Raw genomic sequence first — 22485 nt, 5'->3', positions numbered from 1 at the left:
GTTTGAGATTAGTTCAATGAATTTGCATCCAGTTTCCTATTTACCATTAATTATTTCTTGAGGTTAGTTCAATGCATTTGCATCCAGGTTTATTTTTGAGATTAGTTAGGTCTGCGGTTCCATCCGGTTTCGATTTCCCATTAATTATTTTTTAATATTAGTTCCACGTATTTGCATCATGTTTCCAATTAATAATTAATTTTTCTTTGATGTTAATTCAATGCAATTGCATCCAGTTTCTGATTTTCTATTAATTTAATCTTTGAGGGTTAGCTCAATGCATTTGCATCCAGTTTCCGATTTGCCGACAATTATTTTTTTATGTTAGTTTGATGTATTTGCATCCAAGTTTTGATTTTTCCGTTAATTATTCTTTGAGGTTAGTTTAATACAGTTGTATCCATATATATTCCAATTTTCTATTAATTACTTTTTAAGATTAGTTTAATGTTTGCATTTGCATCCAGGTTCGATTTTCCGTTAAATACTATTTGAGGTTAGTTCGATACATTTGCATCCCAGTTTTGGTTCCCATTAATTGTTTTTTACGTTAGTTTCATTCAAGATTATATATATTTTAAAATATTTGTCATTATTGCTTTGCCTTTTTTTTTTTTTTTTTTTTTTTTTTTTTTTTTTTTAATTTTCTATTATATATTTTGTGATGTTATTTTTTGTATAATTGTTTTAACTATGTTTTGAGGCCATGTTAAGGATATATTGAAATAAAGTCGGTGTTTTATCATGACACTAAAATTGTATGATTTGTAGTAAGGAATTAGTTTATACAAATTACATATTTTTAGCAATTTTTTTATTTGATCAAATATATAAGAATTGGAACACTAAAAGTGTTTGATTAAGTAATAGAAAATTACTTTTTACAAATCACCTATTTTTAGCAATTTTTAAAAATATTTGTCATTATTGCTTTGCCGTTATTTTTTTTTATTTTCTATTATATATTTTGTGATGTTATTTTTTTGTATAATTGTTTTTAACTATGTTTTGAGGCCGTGTTAAGAATATATTTGAAATAAATTGTGTGTTTTATCATGGAAACTAAAATTGTATGATTTGTAATAAGGAATTTTACAAATTACCTTTTTTTTTTATTTGATCAAATATATAAGAATTGGAACACTAAAAGTGTTTGATTCATAATAGGAAATTACCTTTTACAAATCACCTATTTTTTAGCATTTTTTTTATTTGATCAAATATGTAAGAATTGGAAATACACTCAAACTCTCTCCAAATATAATAATTAGAAATACACTCAAACTCTCCTAAGAGGTTCTGTATGTGAGATTGTGAGAATTTATTATTAAAAGACTATCTTTTCGTATTATAGTCTTGCCACATGGGAGAGAAAAAAACTAACTTCTCCATATTAGAGAGGCCACATAGGAAGAAAAAATCCTCAATTAGAGGTCTCTCCTTTAGTATATAGATAGTAGATTCATTACAAATTGAAAAGTCCCAATGTCCCATCACACACGTTGAACATACTTGCATAGTAAGAACCAAAGTACTTTGAATAGTCATACATACGCACGTGTCCTCATTATCCACAAATTCCAAACAATCTCAGAAAATTTCCAGAATCTCTCATTTATTATTCCGAAAATAAATAAAAACAAGAAGAACAAGGCAAGAGAAAAAAACACAAGCAAATGCAAAGTTTACAGTCAGATCTTCGTTCAGCGCTGCAAGTAGCAGCAAACACTTTCTCTAACCTCAAACCCCCCATCGTTCCTTTCATTGCTTCTTTTCGACCCACTTCCTCAAAATCATTCAGATTCACAAGACTCAGACTTGTTTCTTTCTCCACAAGCAAAGAAGAAGATGTCATAGAGAAGGAGAAGAAGAAGAAAGAAAGATAGTAATAACAATAAGCCTTTGCTATGTACAGCTGATGAGCTTCATTATGTACAAGTTCCTAATACTGATTGGAGACTTGCTCTTTGGCGTTATAATCCACCTCCTCAGGTTTTTTGTTGAATATTTATTGATGCCCATCTTTAAGTTTTGTATGTTTTGTTGTAAAGTTGATTTTTTTTTTTTTTTTTTATTCTAGGCACCTTCAAAGAATCATCCTTTATTGCTTTTATCTGGTGTTGGTACAAATGCTATTGGTTTCGATCTTTCTCCCGAGGTAGTTTTGTTTTTATTGCTTACCCTGACGAGTTATTAGTTTGCATTGTTGTATGCTTGAGTTTGCTATGGTCTCATTATCTCCTGCATTGACAGGCGCGAAATATTAAATGGAATTTTCCTTTCCCTTTTGATACTAGATGCTTTGAGGAACTTTTTGCCAAAATGGTTTCTGCAGATTGTGGCTAGTTTCTCCAAGTTGTGTATTATGTGAATCTGGGACTGGGTGACCCCCCCAACTAGTTGTATTCAGATTTTTTTTTTAGTATTATCAATAGTAATTTGTTTGGTTTAATATGCTTGGCTCACATTTTCTGGAATCACGGATCATTCTTTATGTTTTGTTCTCATTTCCATGTTTGAGTTATCAGAGATATTTGATTCGCTGTTTTGCTTGTTTTGATATCTTCTTGAATCATGAAGTTTATGTAGGGTGTAAAGCATGTTGTTAACAACCTTGAATTGTTTGCAGTCTTCATTTGCACGTTATATGTCCAATCAAGGATTCGATACATGGATCCTTGAAGTTCGAGGTGCTGGTTTGAGCACGCGTGGAGTAGAGGCTGATAAAATTGCAAAGTCTGTTGAAAGTGGATCTATATCCGAGCTGGTGAATTCTACTTCTAATTGTGCTACGAATGGCACTGTATCTGTACAACAGCTGCCAACCAGTAACTCTACCAGTTCTGCTGAGCCTAATACCTCTATAGTCAAAGGAGACACAAAGGAGGTGGGAACAGTGTGGGATGAATCACAGTTGGTGGGGAAGTTAACAGAGACTTTCATGCTTTTGTCAGAAAGAATGTCAGGGTTTCTCAATGAAGGTCAATCAAGGGTTATGTCTGCTAAGTTACTTGATCAAATTTCCAAAATTTTAGAAGATGCTCAATTGTTGGAACGCTTTAATGAGATCAGAGGAAAACTTTCAGGTCTTTTAGAGGCAAGGCAAAGTGCTGCTGTTGTCACTCAGGTCAGAGATCTGAGTCAAAGGCTTGTTAATATTATTGAGGACGGTCAAAGATCTGTTTCACCACAACTGTTTGACTTACAAGAGCGCTTCTCCACAACCGTAGATAATTTTCAGAAACAGCTTGACTTGATTGTCCAATACGACTGGGACTTCGATAACTATCTGGAAGAGGATTTGCCTGCTGCGGTGAGGTGACATTTCGTCATGCTAAAAGGCTATGAATATAACTTCTTCTTTTAGTCTGCATTTCTTCTGATTTTTCAAAAGAGTTTAGTGCCTTTTTCAATGAATTGTTTCATCAGTATATATTTGTTTATTTTTCCAACTGATCATCCTTAGCTCTATTTGACAATCTTTTGTTTTGACGAACTTAGATGGAATACGTAAGGACTCAGAGTAAGCCAAAGGATGGTAAATTGTTTGCAATAGGTCATTCTATGGGGGGTATACTGCTCTATGCGATGCTGTCGAAATATCGTAAGATGCCTTCCTTTTGTTATTTGTTGGTAACTTTCTCATTTCGTTTTCTCAGATATGGACTTTTCTTACGGATCCTCTAATATGCTTGTTCTGTACCAGTGTTTTTAGTTAGTGGAGTTCAGTTTTCCCCTTTAGGCAAATTATAAGCAATGAAAACCAATCTTTTGTGTTTCTTTTGAGGCCTAAAAGGTCACTTATTTCATTATTTGCATGCGCTAGTGTTTGGTTGCCATTAATTTTGTTACACCTTTTTCCTTCCACCGGTACCTTCTAGTGCATTATTAATCAAATTAACTCTATTTTGTGAAAAAAACCAACAAAAAAGAAGATGGTTATGTATTTATGGACATTTGCATGTCTCGTCTTGCAGGCTTTGAAGGAAGAAACCCTGGGTTGGCAGCAATTGTTACTCTGGCATCATCTCTTGATTACACATCTTCAAAATCTTCGCTGAAACTTTTATTGCCCCTTGTAAGTGGAATAGATAAAGCATTCAGGCCAGCTCATTCCAATTCTCATTTAATACATCCTAGTTTCATACTTTATACTGGTCATCAATCTCATGCAGGCAGATCCAGCTCAGGCTCTTAATGTTCCCGTTGTTCCGTTAGGGGCATTACTCGCGGCTGCTTATCCTCTTACTTCTCTTCCTCCTTATGCCCTTGCTTGGCTTAATACTCAAATTTCAGCAGAGGATATGATGCACCCAGAATTACTCAAAAAGCTTGTTATGAATAACTTTTGTAAGTATGCACTTTTATATCTTTTAAAAGACTATCTCATCAAGAGAAATAAAAATGAAAAGTATTTACGTACTTACATCCGGATGAGCCACTCATGACTTATTAGGCAAATTTACATTTATAGGATGAATTAGACATGGTAGTCTTACTAGATGAGACACTAATGAATGGATATTGATTCTAGGGATTGGGGAATCACCATAAGGCATCCTCAATGAAATTGTTAGACTAAAACTTCTAAAATTTTGGCAGTTGCTTTGAAGCTTCCTTTGTGCATGAGCAGAGCCTCCCTCTTCTCGATCTAGAATTGTCCAATCATGTATCTTTAGTAATGTGGCTAGAAATTCTAGTTAGTGGCTATAAATTCCAAATCAGCTGTTTATTTGTGAGTATATTCACCATTTCACCATCATAAGGAGATGATTTCATTGAAAACCAACTAATGGGGTGCCAAGTGTATAAGCGCATTTCATCTACTATCTGACCATGTCATTCATCTCTTCTCAGAACAATTTCTTTTGGCATTGTATGAACATGTTTGAAAGAGCCTGTGCCATGAGGGAAGGTTGCATCAAACTATCAGGCTTGCCGTTTAATGTTTTTTAATAAAATCTGTGTCTCTCTACCTTTTCTTAATCTGAAAAAAGAAAAATATAAAGAAAAATTAAAAAATTAAAAAATTCTTCTCTTTATCAATTCCAAAATTTAATATGCTTATTAATCTACAGGTACAATACCATTTAAGCTTCTCTTGCAGTTGACCACAGCTTTCAGAGAGGGTGGGTTACGTGACAGAAGTGGTACTTTTCTTTACAAGGACCATTTACATAAAGCCGATATTCCTATATTAGCACTTGCTGGAGACCAAGACCTGATCTGCCCACCGGAAGCTGTAAATGGTAGGCAACAATTTAAGTTGATGAAAGTTGTGCATTTAATGTGATTTCAGTAAATAAGCAGTTTATCTTGTTTCATTGTGTTGGAATGGAGCAGAGACTGTCAAGATCATTCCTCAGCATTTAGTCACTTACAAAGTCTTAGGAGACGCAGGCGGCCCACATTATGCCCACTATGACTTGGTGGGAGGACGTATGGTACGACATCATCTACTTTATTTGTTTTGTTAGGGAGGATATATTCTAGGTGTGTGAATTTTTCACTATATTGAAAGACCTAAGATGAAGTGGGTACTGCCTTTAAAGAAACAAAACTTAACATGTCAACCAGAGGACTCCCTCTGTAACAAGTAGCGCTTATCCATAAAGGGTGTAGCATGGAGGAAGAGCATTCCTGGTTCTTCTACTAGGTGGATGCTAGTTAGCTCAATTACCTATTTTGGAAATGGCCATTTTAATTGGTTTTCTGGATTTAAACCATAACAACACCATGCATCTATCCAGACCATGGTCTTGTGTTTTTTAAGTTCATCATTGTGGTAGTTAGACTGAGATCCAGAGTTGTCAGTATTTCTAATTTTAGTTTGAAATTTGCCCTTCATGCAGGCAGTTAATCAAGTGTATCCATGTATAGTTGAGTTCCTTAGCTGCCATGATGCAGCCTAGCTTCTAATTTTCTACATGGCACTCTTTCCTCTCCATTCACGAGGACCAAGCAGATGAAACTGTAAGAAAATTGAAAAATGTGGAAGTCTGTGTTTGTTGTATCCCTTTTAGTGTATCATATCAATATTGTTGTTTGGATAACACATTTCCAGAAAGTTATAGGTATTGTTTTTGGACAAAAATACCGGGATATACAATGTACTTTTCGAAATATTAAGATTACTACATTGTACTTTTTTGTGACAAAGAAATGCAATGTACTTTTGTATTTAGTACAATTACTACAACGCAACCATTCTGTCCAAAACCCTTCACCGGATTCAGGCCAAAACATTATAAAAAGTGATCCTAGGGTTGGCAATGAAAGTGGACAAAAGATTCCAGTAGCAAAGGGTCCTCCAAGTGCATGCTTTAGATATGTTTTGGCCTAAATCCGGTTTTGGACGGAATTCTAGTCGTTGTAGTCATTGTAGCAAATGCAAAAGTATATTGCATGTTCTTGTCACAAAAAAAGTACAATGTAGTAACGAAAAATACATTGTATATACGCTACATTCCCCTGGCATTGAATCAGGGGATCTCTTTTTGGTTAGTAAAGCTATACTTGGTCGAGTCTTAGCTTTAAAGCTAATTACAGTCTTCATGTAAATATCAGTACTTGTGGAAAAGAGGTGACGAAAAACATTTGATATTGAAAACTGAGATTCTATTCAAACTGTTATTTTCTTATTATAGCGTGGAATTCTTTTCTTGGCATTTCTCAAATATTTGTTTGTTTATACGAAACTATATGCTCATTTTGCCTTGATGTTTTAAAAAGGACAAAGACTTGCAAGGAGTAAGGGTGGAATTTGAGTTGAGTGGCTCGGGCTCGGCTCGTTTAGCTTGGCAAGAGCTCGTTCATTTAATAAATGAGCCAAGCTTGAGCCTATGTTATAGCTCGATTGGTAACAAACAGGAGTTTTGAAATTGATGAAGGCTACAGCGTATCGGTCCCTTGATAAGCTCAAATAAGCATCACCGATGGGAAGGCAAGTATAAAATAAGACTTGGATCATTTTATATATATGGCTGGGGCCTTTTTAAACGGATTTGAACTAAAGTTTTTCGGTGAAAACTCATAAGCTTATAGTGAAGCTCGGCTTGATTGGCTTGAATTCCACCCTTAAGTCCAGGAGTTTTGAGTTGAGCGGCTCGGGCTTTTTCGTTTTTTTGGCAAGAGCTCAAAACAAAACCCACGAATCAATATTAATCAATATTGAATTTCATTGAAAACGTTTCGCTCACCGAGTTTTGGTGGTGTGTTTTATCATTTAATAAATGAGCCAAGCTTGAGTTTTTCTCAAAACTCATTTTGGTATGTTTTGTTAAACTTTCGGCTTGAGAAGACAATGTTTGAATTCCATTTTTTTGTTAAAAGTCCAGGAGTTTTTTTTTTGAAATCATTCAGGAGGGGCGGCATAAGCTGTAATTACAGGCTTACAGCGTATCTGATGTGGTCCCAATCTCATAGACTCCTTGCAATGGTTCCTAACAAACATCACATGACCCCGGGACGATGGGAAGGCAGGTTTTACAATCATCACCAGACATGGATCATTATATATATATAGCCCGACCGACTCTCTGTCTCTGAAGGACATTTTTAAACGGACTTGAGCTAAATATTCAAAATATCTACTTAAAAATCTATAGGAAAATACATGCCTCGACACCATAAACTCACGAAGGTGCTCAAACGGTTTAAGCGCCGCAAAAGCTATGCTTGATTGTTTGTAGTTTTTTTTCAAAAACTTTCTTTTAGAGGTTGCTATATGGGGTGGGCCACAAATTGGCCTATTTGTCCCGGGCGATTTCCGAAAAATCGGTCCAACAAAAGCGCCTCTTAATCGTTTTTCCAGTTTTGGTATACTGCATAATCGTTTTTACTGTTTTGGTATTCTGCAACAGTTTCAACTGTAAAAACATGTGGAATATTCTTCTCTTCTGGTAACTGAATGCTAAGGAATCTTTCTATAGTTTTGCATTTGTTAACACTAGACTTTACTGTCTAACTTATCATTTTCACAAAGAGCCATCTTCATCCTGGTCCTTCGAGTCCGAGGTGTTATTGATGGCTTCTGGATAGCCTATGCCTCACATACCCATAAAATGTACAACCAATAAGTGTAACTGCACATCCAGCAGCATTTAATGCAGAAATTGGATTTCGAAATATATCAACGGCTAGTGCAACCTGTTAAAAGTTAAAACACCACCAAAACAGTATCCATTAGTGAAGTTTTTGTTTTTTTTTTCTACTTAGAAATCTATAGGAACAGTGGAGCCTGACATGCCTCGACACCATAAACTACACAACCAGTCCACAACTTAAATGCACAATTATTAGCTGTGGTAAATTCAAATGAGGCTATATTTATTTTTTGTTAAAAACTATGCTTGATTGTTTGTAGTTTTTTTTTTTTACTTTCTTTTGTTTTAGGTTGCTATATGGGAGGATGGGACATATGTATCATAGATTAACTAAGGCGATTAATTCCTGATTAATACGATTAATTGCTATAAGTTCTTGGAGCGACTTGTTCCCGATTAGCGCTTAAACTGCACAGTGAAAGTGTTAGAAGTTGAATTCTAAAAACCCCAAACTTTTTAAATATAAAATCTGACTTCTAATACCATTGTGAGAGTGTATTTCACCAATATTTTAAATATTTAGCTCATCTCCGTTTAATAACGTCTTTCAATAAGCTGGGATATATATATATATATATATATATATATATATATATATATATATATTTTGTCAGACTTGTTCTCTGTATCTGTCTGTTATGACCAATGGCCAGGGGTGCCTTACGAGTTACGAGTAGGAACCCTATCTTACTCAAATGAGAGGAGAGACTACGAGGGAAAAAAGAGTTTAGATGCCAAAAGAAGTAATTATATTTTAATGGTGCACAGTATTTGAGCAACTCAAACTCAAAATACAAAATTTCACAGAAGTACACTGTCGTCTTTACACAGTTTAACTCAACTTTCTATACCAAATTAACACACCCGACTCCCGAATAAAATCAACACTCATGTTTGCCGAAATAAAAAATACACACGTACAAACACAAATTAAAATAATCACACTCCTATAACTTATTTAATGGGCTTGCTTGATTGGTGAGTAAATCGCTGAAAACTGTAGGATTCACTTGGAGACTTGCACCTCCAGAGTTTGCTATTGAAGCTGTGGAAACTAGGATCCCTCGGAACTGTTAAAGGCCTTGTTGACCTGTAGAAAGCAGCTGAGATATTAATCCTAGGCTATACTTTGAAGGACTTCTAGGTATCATATGCTGAAGTAGTATGTTTGAACTTTAAATGTACCTTTGAGGAAAGAATGGTTTATCAAAAAGTGGCATCAACTGAGCTCTTGGGATCATTTCTTTCCTCAACATCCGAATGTCTTCTTCTTCTATCAGCTGTTGCAATCACTACTTTCATGAATATATATGTATTATGTATATATTTTCTCTATTCAAACAAACTATATATCAGCTTAATTACCCTTCTGAACATCTCTTCTTGCTGCCTTTGATGTTCAATCATAGTCATCTTACACTCAATCTGCAGAAAAAATATGTCCATTAACAAAATGTATAAGAGGTTTCTATGTTTTAGAAGCCTTTATTTTTATGTAAGTATACTTACCAAATAATTAAATCCTGCTCTTTTTACAGCTCTTTGTTGTGTGTGAAGCTTGATTTCGACGGGTTTAGCCCGTTCTTTGGTAGGAGGTTTCTGAGAAGCCTAGACGATCATTCACACTCTTAGTCAAGTGAATAAAATTTTGGATATTTTTGCATAGTATGCAAAATGTGACATCTAAGGATATTTTTGGAGATAAAAAAAAAAAGGCCGTCTAGAGTTTTCAGCATATTCATATCACATTTTATTTATCTTTTGATCTATCTCCAGAGGTCAAAGGCTCGTCTAGAGAAATAATGAACAGGTGAAGAAGCTAAAATTCACCTTATTCTTATCAGAAACGCGTTCTTTTGACTGCCCTGCACACTGAAAACATTGTTCGGCCTGACTTAGGAAATTTATATATGCAATAACTAGAGAGTCAGTGAGTTCTTCCATGCACACATAAACTAGCATTCTTCAAGTAATACCGAGCTACTGTTTGAGTGTACTCTGAAATCCTTAATTATGATCCTCTGTGAGGGTTATTCCTGGAAATGTGAATATCTCTGGATGCTACTCCCATTCAGGTATTATATAGTTTTAGGATTACATTCTTCTATTTTTACGTCTTGGTTTCATATCATAATCATATGTACTCAAAAATTAAATTCAGTAAGAGAACTATTATGGCTGCAGTAGTTCATTGACTGTCAGAACACAAGACATCATCATATCACCCTTTTAGGGCACATTCATCCACCTTAGATATGATCTTACCCCAGGACGGTGTTTGAATAGTTGCTGAGATTGATTCCCTCTAACCAATCCATTGCTCGTCGAACTCAAACTAGAGTTTGAGCTTGAGCTACTCCGTGATAGCTTCAAAGAAAAACAACAAGAATGATAGATATTTAGTAGACATCCTAAGTATCTGCATTGTATACTAGTAGGCATTCCAGTTCATTTCTAAGTTGGAAAACAAGACGTCTTATTTCCTGAACGAGCCTTCAAATGACAAATTATCCACGACTTGTGTCTACCTGGAGACTTCACGATTGTATCAACAATCAAATGGAACCACCTTTTATTTTCTAAGTAATCAAATGGAACCACCAGTCCACCACACACATACTAAATCATTTTTGCCAAAATAAATTATAAGAGAAATGCTTAAGAGGTCCCACTAAAAAAGAATTTAGGCACAGAACATCACATACCCCAAAAGTCTTGTTGGATTTGGGAATTCACAAAAAAAAAAAGAAAAAAGTAAGTATATAAAAAAAATAAATAATAATAATGGAGATAGGAGGAGGAGGTTTGTTGTTAGTTAGGTGCATTCTCTGAAACAGAGAAGCCATTTATCCTCTAACAAGTGAAACCGAAAAGCAAAAATGAATGAACATACAGAAAACAGATAAGAGAGTGGGCTACTGCTTGACCTTAGGAGAAGCTGGGGTGCTATGGTTTTCCATGCTGAACTGATGAACAGACCAAGTGAGACCAAGTATCATATATAAGAAATTCCTGTTGTCTAAAAAGATGGTATGATTGGTTTTCCTTTCTATGGCCTCATCATCAACCAACACAAACACTACCAAACATTCTGCTCACACTTTCCTCTCAATCGTGCTCAACACATTTAACTGTACACTCCTTTTGTCCTATGTCATCATTGTTTTAATTAGCAATGCAGTGCAAGTTTCCTACTAAAAATAACGATATAAACGGTCTGAGTCAATGCGCACGATCATGATCTCCCACCCTATGTTCAAGAGTGCCAAATGACCTAAAGGTTGTTAGGCAGACTCCCATCGTAAGTATTTCTTGTTTCATTAGTTATCCAACCATAATATATATGTATAGTCGTCCCAAGCATACCGACGTAAAAGACGATGCGTTGTAACTATCAAAATGACCATTATGAAGGAAACCAGAGGAAGACCCCTGCTGTATATCTTTCATCTAAGCAAATACACTAAATTCTGACAAATTTTGACCAATAGTTGTTTACCTGAACATTATGTACTGATGAGAATTTGTGTAGCAAGAAATGTACATGGTATGTTAAGCATTTTACATCATTCTGCCTTCTCTGGAGCTCATCGAGTCCAGTAGGGTAGTTAGCCATTCAATCCAATGAGGTTTTCAGGCTCTAAAACAATGACTAGGACCAGTCCTTGATTCAAGCATCCAATGATCCAAATATGTCTGGGTCACTGTAGACTGTGGCATGAAATGGTCAACTTGTCCTACCGTTTGTTGTGATTGGAATATTTATCACCAAACTCATATTTTTTTCTCATGCACGCTTGCATTTGAAGCTATAATCTTTGGAACTAAAGATAATTGTTGAAACTTCATTCACACCATCCGTGATTAAGGATGAACTCCAAGTACCAGTTTTTGTCCTTAATTAGTGAACAACTAGTGTTTAAGCTGTCCACATATCTTAATATGGATTCTTTCAGAAGATAAATTGATAGACAACCTATACTTTTTTGGACTTTATTACCAAATTTATGTGGCCACATTTCCAAACTAGCAAAGGACTGGTGGGCTTTTTGTATAGCAAGGCCCGTAATAAGGGCTGAAAGCCCAATAAATTGATTTTTGTTTTTCGGGAATGGGCCACAAAGCCTTTTATAAACTGAGCAAGGGCTGAATACAAAATCGAATAAAAATGAAGTACCTAGTATTAAAAAACGAAAAATGCTCGTGTGAAAAAAGAACATATGAAAAACGAGGTCGTAACTAGAAACTGGAAAGAGATGAAGAGATAAGCCGTTATTGAAAGTTGAAAAGAAACATGCAAAGTGGAGTGATGCTTCGACGCTTGTGCACGTGCATTAGAGCTTCTTCTTCTTCTTCTTCTTCTTACTCTACTATCAACTCCACAGCCAAGAAGAAGAAGCAGCTTGTTTTCTTGGGCTCTCCTCAAGTAATCTTCTATCTCTCTTTCCTTTTCTTCTACTTGTTATTCTTCTAATTGAAGTTGGTTTTTAATGCAGGTATCTGTTTCTGTTCTTGATGAGCTTCTCAATGCTTCTAAAGCTCCCAACTCATTGTTTGAGGTACCCTTTTTGTTTATATAACTGCTTTCAATTTTTAATTGATAAAAATTCTTACTTTTTTATACTTCAGTTAGTGCCATTTGTTATCTGAGTGTATTTGAGGAAATTATAGAGAGTAAAAGTATATAGTGTTTGACTGAAATGCATTGTTAATTGAGGTTTACTTTAGGTTGCAGCAATTGTTACGAAACCGCCTTCGAAAAGAGGTAGGGGAAGAAAAATGCTGCCTTCTCCTGTTGCAGAACATGCTCTAGAAAGAGGATTCTCACCTGATCTCATTTTCACACCTGAAAAGGCCGGAGAGGTAGTTTTCACTTTCTGTCATGTGGAACTTATAGTTTGTCCTAAGTTTGTATACATTCTCATTTTTAAGTTCCCACGTTGATGTTGAAGTCCTTGGCATTTGAGTTGGAGAGTGGCAATTTGGATTTTCAATGTTGTGATTGGTCGTTTTACTGTTTGAAATGAATTTGTTTTTTGCATTGATTGTAAAATTGTTTTTTGATATGCATGCAGGAACTATTCTTGTCTAATCTGGATGCTTTGCAACCGGAAGTTTGCATTACTGCAGCATATGGGAATATTTTGCCTAGCAAGTTTCTTAAGTTACCATCGCTAGGTGAGTCGAGTACTTTATCGATAAGACAGTGAGTGTCTTTGTTGAAATATAGGGTGCAAAAGAGAAGCTAAGGCTCCTTTGTCGGTTCTTTGCTCTGAATTGGTTCATATAATGTCCGAAATATGTCCATATAATTTCACTATGTATGATATCTATGTGAACCCAGGTCAAATGTATAAAAACAAGTAAAACTAAATTCTTTACGGTGAATTTTGTGATTAAGCACTTATTCTCACATTTGTTTTTTCATATTTGTCACTCTTTTCTTTTTCCTTTGAAAATTTCCTCTTCTTCTTTATTCTGACAGGGACAATAAATATACATCCAAGTATCCTGCCTCTATACCGAGGTGCTGCTCCTGTTCAAAGAGCATTGCAGGTCTATCCTTTAAAGTTTATACACCAAGGGTACATTTTGAACTTGAATGCTTATACCCTAGTAAATACCATTTTAGGATGGCGTTAAAGAAACTGGAGTATCGCTTGTGTATACAGTTCGTGCAATGGATGCTGGACCAGTCATTGCCTGTGAAAGAGTAGAAGTAGATGATCATGTTAAGGTATTTAAACATTATTTATGCCAACCTCCTACTCTCTTCCATCTATTTGCCCATGGAATACTGTGGAACTTCTGGGATAAGTTTTATGACCTTCCAATCTTTGTTTGCTCAGTTCTGTTTTCTCATAATTTTAAAGAGGAAACAAAAAACTTCTGGACAATGTGTCTCACTTACCAAAGTGTGCTTAGGTCGTCATATGGAACCTACTAGGTTGGATGGATAAAAGGATAGTTCATGACCCACACCCGTAGATTAAAATTCATTTTTGGCAGTTGACCTGTCCAAGAATTTGGACTTTAAAACTGGTATAAGTCGCCTTGAGCCATGTAATATATGTTTTTTTTTTTTCATTTCTTTTGGAGTTGTATGGTTTTACATACGATCATGAGGGACGTGTTGTCTGGTTGGCTCTCCTGTTATGTCTCTAGGTTGAGAGAGTGCTTTAGAGTTGCTCCCTTCTGCTGGCATTTAGGGATTCTGGATTATAAAATAAAAACACGGAACTTTTGTGGGGACTAACTGAGACCGTGCACGTAGTGCATTAAGTGTAGAAACTTTTTTGTTTGATAAGGTAGGTGACTTGATAATTCGTGGGCATTTGCTTCATTAGTAACTTTGTGTCTTGCAGTTAATTTTTGTTTTTCTTTGTTCTTTTCGAGGTTATGTCCTCAACCAACCTTTTTTCTAGCTACACTTTTTCTAATGCAATTTTTGTTCTCAATGTCTAATAATCAATGTGTAGGCACCAGAGCTACTAGTACTGCTATTTGACCAAGGTATTGTTTCATCTATTTGTGCTACATATTTTAAATTAGAAGTTTAATGCATACACAATAGTGACAGTTGAGCATGTGTTTATTCATTTTCATTCATTCATAAAAATACCTCATCTTGGGTTATGTAGGGTCTAAGCTTTTGATCCGTGAACTCCCATCGATATTAGATGGATCTGCAAGGCTAAAAGCCCAAGAACAAGATAACTCTAAAGCCACTTTGGCTCCTAAGGTACAGTTCCAGCATTATAAATTGTGAGGAGTATGGGAGCCATTGTGATGCGTCATTTATAATTCTCTCCATTCTTTTCTGTTGCATAGATTGATTTCAAAGATTGGACATCTATAAGCATCTAAGAAATCAATGACCAGTCGACTAGGTTGATTACTTGATTGTATAATCTACTCCAATACTATAAAATTTTACATACGAGTTGCATACCTCCTATCATAATGTTTCAAACGAACTGATACGACCCTGACCATCTTTTCTAATGCCCCAGCTAAATCCGGAGGATGCATGGCTATCATTTGATCAAGAAGCAGTTGTACTGCATAACAAGGTTTTTTCAAACTCTTTTTGTCTTTTGATTTTTGTTATTTTGTATGTGAAAAATGATGTGCAAGAATATATATCCCTCACAAAAAAAAATTTCCTCTTCAGGTTCGAGCATTTGCAGGATGGCCAGGAACTCGAACCAAAGTTCGCATCCTCAATGCCAATAATGGTGAGGATAACACACTAGAGCTCAAAATTATCACTACAAGAACTTGTAGCCTTAGTGATGTTCAGTATGATGAGAAAGATGATGTGACTTTCATTGGAGGTTCTTTGGTGTTTCCATGTGGTGGCCACTCTGCACTTGAGGTAATTTCCGCTGTTTTGTTTTCATTCATATCAGTCATATCGAAAAGTCCCTTTGGAAGTTTTCTCAAAGGAAATCTGGCACCTTACAGGTACTGGAAGTCCAACTTCCAGGTAAGAAGGTAGTTACTGCAACTACTTTCTGGAATGGCTTGCGAGGCCAAAAGCTGAAGAAGTTATGAAAGATTGCAGGCATTCCCAGATTTGATTGTCCATTATTCTTCTCATTTTTGTATTCCTTCATTCATTTTTCATATTTATCTGTAAGCCTGTAACATTGGTCTTGTTTTTTCTCGGCTGTTTGCTTTCCGAAAGGATGTAGTATCTTACACCCATGTAAAAGCCATATTCACTCACCAAAAGCCTAATTCACCGAACATACCGAAGTGTGGTAAATTTACCTAACACTTCGGCTAACATTAAACTTGAGTAATGAAAGCTAGAGTTCGGTCTGAATATGGTCATAAATCATATGTCAAGTACTAAATTATTAAAATTTAGCAGTATCCTTTACGTGTTTCCCCTGTTAAGTGTTAACACTTAATACTCATTTGCATAGTCTGGCGTTTAAAACGACCGAGCATGATAGCGAAAATGAGGTGACCACTCTTTTAGCCCAAAAGAAGCGGTGACCACTCTACTAGTCCGGACTCCAGAGTGTTGTTATTCAGTAGGAACGTGCGACATCGCACCTTAGGCTACGCGCAAACGCTCCACCACCAAGAGATACTATAAAGTTCTGTAGTATAGATGAACGGATACATCGGCGGTCCTTGCCCTCAGATTATTAATCATGAATGTAACGTAAACACTAACAAAACGAGATGACTGCAATGTTTTTATCACCTAGTTAGTAGATGAGACAAATCGAGACCATGGATTTATTGGATTCCATCGACAGTTTTTGCCTTAGTTTGAGGCTGTGGGCCTGTGGGGGATTACAGAACCAGATTTTAAACTAGGACTATAACGCGTACTTAAAATCTCTAGTTAAAATGTGTTAGTTTACGGGCTATTTGTTTTTGCCTCTTATAAGGTCTTATAACCTCTTATAAGATGTGGCCCAATGATTTTGGATATTTTTTTGGTTTGTTTTTCGCCTCTTATAAAAGGCATTCTATTATAAATGTTTTATATGAGGCTCCAATTCTATAAATACCAACTTCAATTTTATAAGTCTTATAATTTGAAAAATGACTCAAACACCTCCGTCCATATACCCCTAGCCTAATTTCTCTTTTCTTCATTTTTCATTATCTTATTTTCTAAATAACCCTATTACCCTAGCCACCACCACCACCACTGCCGCCACTACCACCACAACCATCACCACCACCATCATTACCTCAACCACCACTAACGCCATATTATTAAGACTATCACTACCACCACCATCACCACCAATGTACTATTAAAACCACCACTATCACTACTACTACCGTATTATTATTAAGACCAATATCATCACCTCCACCGTACTTAAGACTATCACCACCATCACCACCACCGTGCTATTAAAACATCCACCACTTCTACTACCACCACCATTACCGTGCTATTAAAACTAATATCATCACCTCCACTACCACCACCACCGTGCTATTAAGACCACTACCACCACCACCACCACCACCACCACCACCGCCAATTAAGGTAGTTTTCTAAAATCGATATTTTAATTATCAAAATTGATTTGAAACCGAAAATCAAACTATACGTTTGTTTCAAATTAATATATTCAAGTTAAATGTGATGTAAAATAGGGTTATATTTGTCAAATAACCATCTATAAAATGTCATGTATTTGTTTTTTCTATTTTTACAAGTGTTTATAAGAAGAACTTAAAATAAAAAACAAACCACTTTATAAGACCATCTTATAAGACCCTCTTATAACACTATTTTACCCAAAAAAACAAATAGCCCCTCAAGTATCACAGAATTTTGATAGTCTTATTGGAAAATTTTTTTTTGCCTGGGCTACTACGAGAATATTCCTATAGGGATAAAGTTTTCGAGACCGTTGGATGTGCAATCCAACAGTCCGAAAATAAAAACAAACTCACATCCAACGGTTCATCGGACATTTTTTTTGTTTTTGATTTTCAAACTGTTGGATCAACGTTCTCGGATATCTTCGAGGTAGAAGAACTCAAAAAAATTGATAGCGGGGGTTTACCGTTCCCATAACGTGGGACCATGAAGTTTGAATTTAAATTCAAAATAAGACCCGTGTGTCGTAATTATTAGGCTTTTCCCTTTCTTCATTGGATAGGATCGAAAAAGACGACGACCCACCAAGGGTGCAATAATTCAGTCACTGTTTCGATGACCTACTGGTTTAGGTTGTTTTTAAAGGGACAAGCCTCTCTTATGTAGTTCTGTTTTCTTCATAATTATAGAACCTTGGACCAATAGTGATATCAGCAGTATAACTCTTTTGAATTTTGATCTCAAACGTTTTATCTTCCCTTGTCATATCATCGGCAATTCTACATTTCTACAGCTTTAATTGTACTGTTAAGGTAAATTGCACATGGACCACACTTAAAAATTCAAAATTGAAAGTTTGAAGTTTGAACTACTTGAGAAGTTGAGATACAAAATTCCCCAAGATTTTCTCCTATGGTCCATGTAACACGTGAACATTGAAAGTTGTCACCTCCCTCAAACGAATCTAATAATGTCTATGATGGTGTTGTTCTTGCGGTCTTGACTCAATGTATTTATGCACCGCTTTAATAATATGTCTATAATAATTAGAGCATTTGCAATGCAAGTGAATATTAAAGGGATGTGACAATATTCACTTCTAAATGGTCAAAATCATTTGTCCAATGCAAAAGTGAATATCAAAATGATTATTTTTCCAAGTCAAAACGAGAGTGAAATCTTCAACCGAAATAATGTCCGAGTTGTGAACTTCGGACGAGATATTGGATTCCGTCTCGTGTGTTTTAAAAAAAAAAAAATCGTTTTTTTTTCATTCCGTCTAGTGTGTTTTTTTTATTTTTTTTCGATTTTTTTTTTAACTTCAGACAACATTTCGTCCGGCGCGTTTTTTCGATTTTTACATTCAAACATAATCCAACATTCCAAAATTAATATTCACCTTTGCATTGGGTAGCCTTATTTATTTATTTATTTATTTTTTTTTTTCACCAAAACGGTGGAAAATAGAGGAAATTGAGCCTAAGTGGAGGTGAATAACATTGACATGCATTGGAAATATTATTAGCATGGTGTTCTTGCGGTATTTACTCAATGTGATTATGTACCACTTCATAATCGTTCAAAAACATAGAGGGATTTGGATGAAACTGCTTGCAATATTTAAATTTTAACATGCATTAACCTGATTGTCATTGCTGTTGATAAAGTATTTGTTAGTGTACTAATCCGACACTAACAAATTTTTTGTCCATATCTGTCCGCCAAAACAAAAAACTTCACCGAATTCAAAACATTAATAAAGATAAAACAAAAACGAAAAAGAGACATCAGCTCTTCTGTCACGTTATCCTCATTTGCAACTCTTTTTCAAAGTTAAAACCCCAACACCATCAGCAAGCAAAACCCATTCCCTTTCAAGCTCAAAAGAAATGAAGCACACCACCTCACTTCTTCTTCTCCTTCTTCTTCACCTACATTCTCTCTTTGTGATCCTATATGCAGAAACTAGTACAACATCATGGCCAGAAACCGTTCATTTCGATACAGGTGGACTAAGCAGAGAAAGTTTCCCAAAGAGTTTTGTGTTTGGAACAGCCACGTCAGCTTATCAAGTTGAGGGTATGGCTGCAAAGGACGGTAGAGGTCCTAGCATTTGGGATGTCTTTGTCAAAATTCCCGGTGAGTTTTTCTTTAAACTTGTGTTGAGAATGTAACACTCTCCGGTGAGTGTCCTTGTTTTAGTTACTTGTAATATTGTTGTATACAGGGACTATTGCAAATAATTCGACGGGTGATGTTGCGGTGGATCAGTATCACCGTTATAAAGTAAGATGGCGCTCTTTTCTCCTTTATTTTTCCATTATAGATTTAAAGAACTGTTTTTTATTTGTTAGTTACAGAAATGAATTGTTGTCATTGAGTGCAGCAAGATGTGGATATCATGCAAAAGTTGAACTTTGATGCATACCGCTTCTCCATCTCGTGGTCCAGGATTTTCCCAAGTAAAACATTTTTTTTTTTTTTATGTGTGACTTGTGTGTATCTTTTGGAATTTCGAACATGTATCTAATTTGGTCCAGATGGAGCGGGCAAGGTGAACTGGAAAGGAGTTGCTTACTACAACAGACTCATTGACTACTTGCTTCAAAGAGGTAAAACTATTTCACTTCTGCTACTCTTGGAACTTGTATTAATTCAGTTTGGTGTCCTATTTGATATTATTTGTTACATTGTGCATACATACAGGCATAACTCCATATGCAAATCTATATCACTATGACCTTCCAGAAGCACTAGAGAGGGAATATAAAGGATTATTGAGCCGCAAAGTTGTGTAAGTACTGTAATATAGCCAAGGGAGTCTTAATCTCTGTTTACATGATCGTCTCAAATTTATCTACAATATATGCTACAATTGATGTCACAATGAGAAACAGTTTGACAATTGTGCTTATTGTTAATCATCATCTACTGCTTATGAATGTATTTTCTCTTAAAACTTAAAATTATTAGGCGACTATAATCATATTCAAATATGTATACCCGGATCTCTTCACGATTTCTTGCAAGCTAAGTTCACAAAAGTTCTATGAGAATGATTGCTTATCCATAACATGCAGGAAGGATTTTGCTGATTATGCAGATTTTTGTTTTAAAGTATTTGGGGACAGAGTGAAAAATTGGATGACATTTAATGAACCTAGAGTGGTTGCTGCTCTGGGCTATGACACTGGTTTCTTTGCTCCTGCAAGATGTTCAAAACCATTTGGAAACTGCACTGAAGGGAATTCGGCAACTGAGCCTTACATTGTAGCCCATAATCTTATTTTATCCCATGCAGCTGCGGTTCAGAGATACCGTGAAAAGTATCAGGTAGAGGCGTATGGTGTTTTTCCTTTTCCTTTGTTGTAGCGAATATAGATTCTGGGTTAGTCACAAAGCCCTGCTCATGTTACTTTCATTTTGAATTTCTACAGGCAAAACAAAAGGGACGGATTGGAATTCTTTTGGACTTTGTTTGGTATGAACCTCTTACAGAATCAATGGAAGACAAACTAGCAGCTCAAAGAGCAAGAGACTTTCATGTTGGGTGGTAAGAAGATACAGAGATCATATGCTTAAACATGACAATGAGTTAATAGACAAGCAGTGTTACTACTCCATAGATTTAATGGCATTCTTGGTTATGCAGGTTTCTTCATCCGATTGTATATGGAGAGTACCCCAGTACAATGCAGGAAATTGTTGGGAATAGGCTTCCTAAGTTCACTAAAGCAGAGGTTAAGATGGTTAGGGGTTCAATGGATTTCCTGGGTGTAAACCAGTATACTGCTTACTACATGTATGATCCGCATCTGAGACATCCTAAGGTCACAGGCTATCAGGTGGACTGGAATGCTGGATTTGCTTGTAAGAACTCTTTCTACATTGTACCCGAAGAATGTTGCATTTATTGTCAGAAATAATAATTTCTAATAGAAACGATGGATTTTCTTTCTTATGCATGTGCTTTACAGATAAACGCAATGGAAGACTAATTGGACAAAGGGTAAGGAAAATTTTGTGTTTACATACTTTACAAGGATTGCATTTTCTCATTTTTTTCCCCTTCTTCAGTTGAGCTGTTTAAATGAATTAACCAAAATTTAGTGTTACACTCTTAGTGCTTTTAGTCATGGATCAGATTTCTGGTGCTGCACATTGTTATTATTGGAATCCAAGTTAATTTTGGTTTTGATTTACATTGTATGTAGCTGACATGTTGAACATTTGCAGGCACACTCATTCTGGCTTTACATGGTTCCATGGGGGTTGTACAAGGCGGTGACCTACATAAAAGAGCACTATGGAAACCCAGTTATGATTTTATCAGAAAATGGTATAGTCCACCAAGCCACTACCAAATCTTTTACCAATTGAACAATCTTGTAAATCCTAGTAATATATGGAGCTTCAAATCTAGGGAACTTCTGTACCAACCGGTGGGTAGGTTTTTTGCTTCTTCAGTGGTCCATCATCCTTGGTGGGAGGACTCATTTTTTGACATTCTTGTTAAGTTTTTTGTCATTAAGGTTTTGTCTCAAAAATTTTAGAGCTGGTCAATCATTGTTACATCGAAAGCTGTATACGATCAGCCTATTTTTCATATTACATCTTTCTTCTTGTAACAATCAATCGAGCCTAATTTGTTCATTTCTTCTAAAGTCAATATTTACCCATTATTGATAACTTTCTTCTTGGGTTTTCTCAGGCATGGATGATCCTGGTAATGTTACACTTCCAAAGGGATTGCACGACACCACGAGAATCAATTTCTACAAGAGCTACTTGATCCAACTGAAGAAAGCAATTGACGATGGAGCCCATGTGACAGGTTACTTTGCCTGGTCCTTGCTTGACAACTTTGAGTGGAAATCAGGATACACATCAAGGTTTGGCCTTGTCTATGTCGACTTCAAGGACCTGAAGAGATACCCCAAGATGTCTGCCTACTGGTTCAAAACAATGCTTACCAGAAAGAAGGCTTGAGAGCCGCAGCAGTGGTACTTCATAAAGAAGGCTTCATATGTAGTAGTAGTAAAGTAATAACTTTCAGATCTTGCGTTTACGTCTGTGAGGCAGTTTTCATGTATTTAGTTTTATGCAGTGGTCATTTTACAGGTTTCAATCAAGTATTGCCATCTGTAATTCTCTAGTCACTCTTTATTTACATCAAGTAATTACATGCAAAGACATTGTATTCTTATTCACCTCCAAGTCAGCTCTATTTCCCCTCTTTTTCCATAAGCAAAATGAGACTGCTCAATGCAAAAGTAACTATTATTCTCGAAT

At 35.7% G+C, this 22485-nt stretch overlaps 4 protein-coding genes across 7 annotated transcripts; 3 read left to right on the top strand and 1 right to left on the bottom strand.

Annotated features, from left to right (window-relative positions):
• The first annotated feature begins 1512 nt into the window (after positions 1-1512).
• Positions 1513-6644, top strand: LOC147521063 (alpha/beta hydrolase family protein). 3 transcript variants are annotated; one of them, XM_086588961.1, is made up of 10 exons: positions 1513-1992; positions 2081-2158; positions 2630-2981; positions 3087-3313; positions 3502-3604; positions 3978-4078; positions 4176-4350; positions 5079-5249; positions 5344-5444; positions 5853-6644. In XM_086588961.1, exons 3-10 carry the CDS (start codon positions 2648-2650, stop codon positions 5910-5912), a joined length of 1272 nt encoding a protein of 423 aa, XP_086445087.1. In that variant the 5' UTR covers positions 1513-1992; positions 2081-2158; positions 2630-2647; the 3' UTR covers positions 5913-6644. The 3 variants fall into 3 exon arrangements, with proteins under 3 accessions (XP_086445087.1, XP_086445023.1, XP_086444948.1); XM_086588822.1 differs by having other exon boundaries at positions 1514-1992; positions 2630-3313; XM_086588897.1 differs by lacking the exon at positions 2081-2158 and having other exon boundaries at positions 2630-3313.
• A 2193-nt stretch (positions 6645-8837) lies between these two features.
• On the bottom strand, positions 8838-11177 carry LOC147521062 (TPX2 (targeting protein for Xklp2) protein family). 2 transcript variants are annotated; one of them, XM_086558550.1, is made up of 7 exons: positions 11033-11177; positions 10371-10472; positions 9936-9977; positions 9615-9713; positions 9471-9530; positions 9291-9385; positions 8838-9195 (listed from the first exon to the last, which is right to left on the bottom strand). In XM_086558550.1, the coding sequence occupies exons 1-7, from the start codon at positions 11102-11104 to the stop codon at positions 9060-9062; spliced, it is 606 nt and encodes a 201-aa protein (XP_086414676.1). In that variant the 5' UTR covers positions 11105-11177; the 3' UTR covers positions 8838-9059. The 2 variants fall into 2 exon arrangements, with proteins under 2 accessions (XP_086414676.1, XP_086414680.1); XM_086558554.1 differs by lacking the exon at positions 9936-9977.
• A 1121-nt stretch (positions 11178-12298) lies between these two features.
• On the top strand, positions 12299-15936 carry PDE194 (formyltransferase). The gene is made up of 11 exons (XM_086588727.1): positions 12299-12531; positions 12602-12664; positions 12834-12968; positions 13181-13283; positions 13591-13661; positions 13738-13842; positions 14585-14618; positions 14747-14847; positions 15119-15178; positions 15280-15483; positions 15573-15936. The coding sequence occupies exons 1-11, from the start codon at positions 12400-12402 to the stop codon at positions 15660-15662; spliced, it is 1098 nt and encodes a 365-aa protein (XP_086444853.1). The 5' UTR covers positions 12299-12399; the 3' UTR covers positions 15663-15936.
• Positions 15937-18934: 2998 nt separating this feature from the next.
• Positions 18935-22391, top strand: LOC147521060 (beta-glucosidase 44-like). The gene is made up of 11 exons (XM_086588619.1): positions 18935-19332; positions 19421-19479; positions 19580-19655; positions 19734-19805; positions 19900-19987; positions 20274-20526; positions 20631-20746; positions 20846-21063; positions 21171-21202; positions 21430-21532; positions 21905-22391. The coding sequence occupies exons 1-11, from the start codon at positions 19083-19085 to the stop codon at positions 22180-22182; spliced, it is 1545 nt and encodes a 514-aa protein (XP_086444745.1). The 5' UTR covers positions 18935-19082; the 3' UTR covers positions 22183-22391.
• Positions 22392-22485: the final 94 nt, after the last annotated feature.

The sequence above is a fragment of the Coptis chinensis genome, chromosome 1 (genome assembly GCF_015680905.1).
Source record: "Coptis chinensis isolate HL-2020 chromosome 1, ASM1568090v1, whole genome shotgun sequence".
In the NCBI taxonomy this organism is placed as follows: domain Eukaryota; kingdom Viridiplantae; phylum Streptophyta; class Magnoliopsida; order Ranunculales; family Ranunculaceae; genus Coptis; species Coptis chinensis.
The sequence above is the reverse complement of the archived record's forward strand: the minus strand, read 5'-3'. Positions and strand labels throughout refer to the sequence as shown.

Coding starts and splice junctions, on each gene's coding strand:
- LOC147521062 (XM_086558550.1), bottom strand. CDS start 11,104: ATGATACTTGGTCTCACTTGGTCTGTTCATCAGTTCAGCATGGAAAAC. Junction 9,386..9,470: donor AAGAAGAGATGTTCAGAAGG/GTAATTAAGCTG, acceptor TGATTGCAACAG/CTGATAGAAGAAGAAGACAT. Junction 9,196..9,290: donor AAACCATTCTTTCCTCAAAG/GTACATTTAAAG, acceptor TGCTTTCTACAG/GTCAACAAGGCCTTTAACAG.
- LOC147521063 (XM_086588897.1), top strand. CDS start 2,648: ATGTCCAATCAAGGATTCGATACATGGATCCTTGAAGTTCGAGGTGCT. Junction 3,605..3,977: donor TGCGATGCTGTCGAAATATC/GTAAGATGCCTT, acceptor CTCGTCTTGCAG/GCTTTGAAGGAAGAAACCCT. Junction 4,351..5,078: donor GCTTGTTATGAATAACTTTT/GTAAGTATGCAC, acceptor ATTAATCTACAG/GTACAATACCATTTAAGCTT.
- LOC147521060 (XM_086588619.1), top strand. CDS start 19,083: ATGAAGCACACCACCTCACTTCTTCTTCTCCTTCTTCTTCACCTACAT. Junction 19,806..19,899: donor TGACTACTTGCTTCAAAGAG/GTAAAACTATTT, acceptor GCATACATACAG/GCATAACTCCATATGCAAAT. Junction 20,527..20,630: donor GATACCGTGAAAAGTATCAG/GTAGAGGCGTAT, acceptor GAATTTCTACAG/GCAAAACAAAAGGGACGGAT.
- PDE194 (XM_086588727.1), top strand. CDS start 12,400: ATGCAAAGTGGAGTGATGCTTCGACGCTTGTGCACGTGCATTAGAGCT. Junction 13,662..13,737: donor CTGTTCAAAGAGCATTGCAG/GTCTATCCTTTA, acceptor ATACCATTTTAG/GATGGCGTTAAAGAAACTGG. Junction 14,619..14,746: donor AGTACTGCTATTTGACCAAG/GTATTGTTTCAT, acceptor TGGGTTATGTAG/GGTCTAAGCTTTTGATCCGT.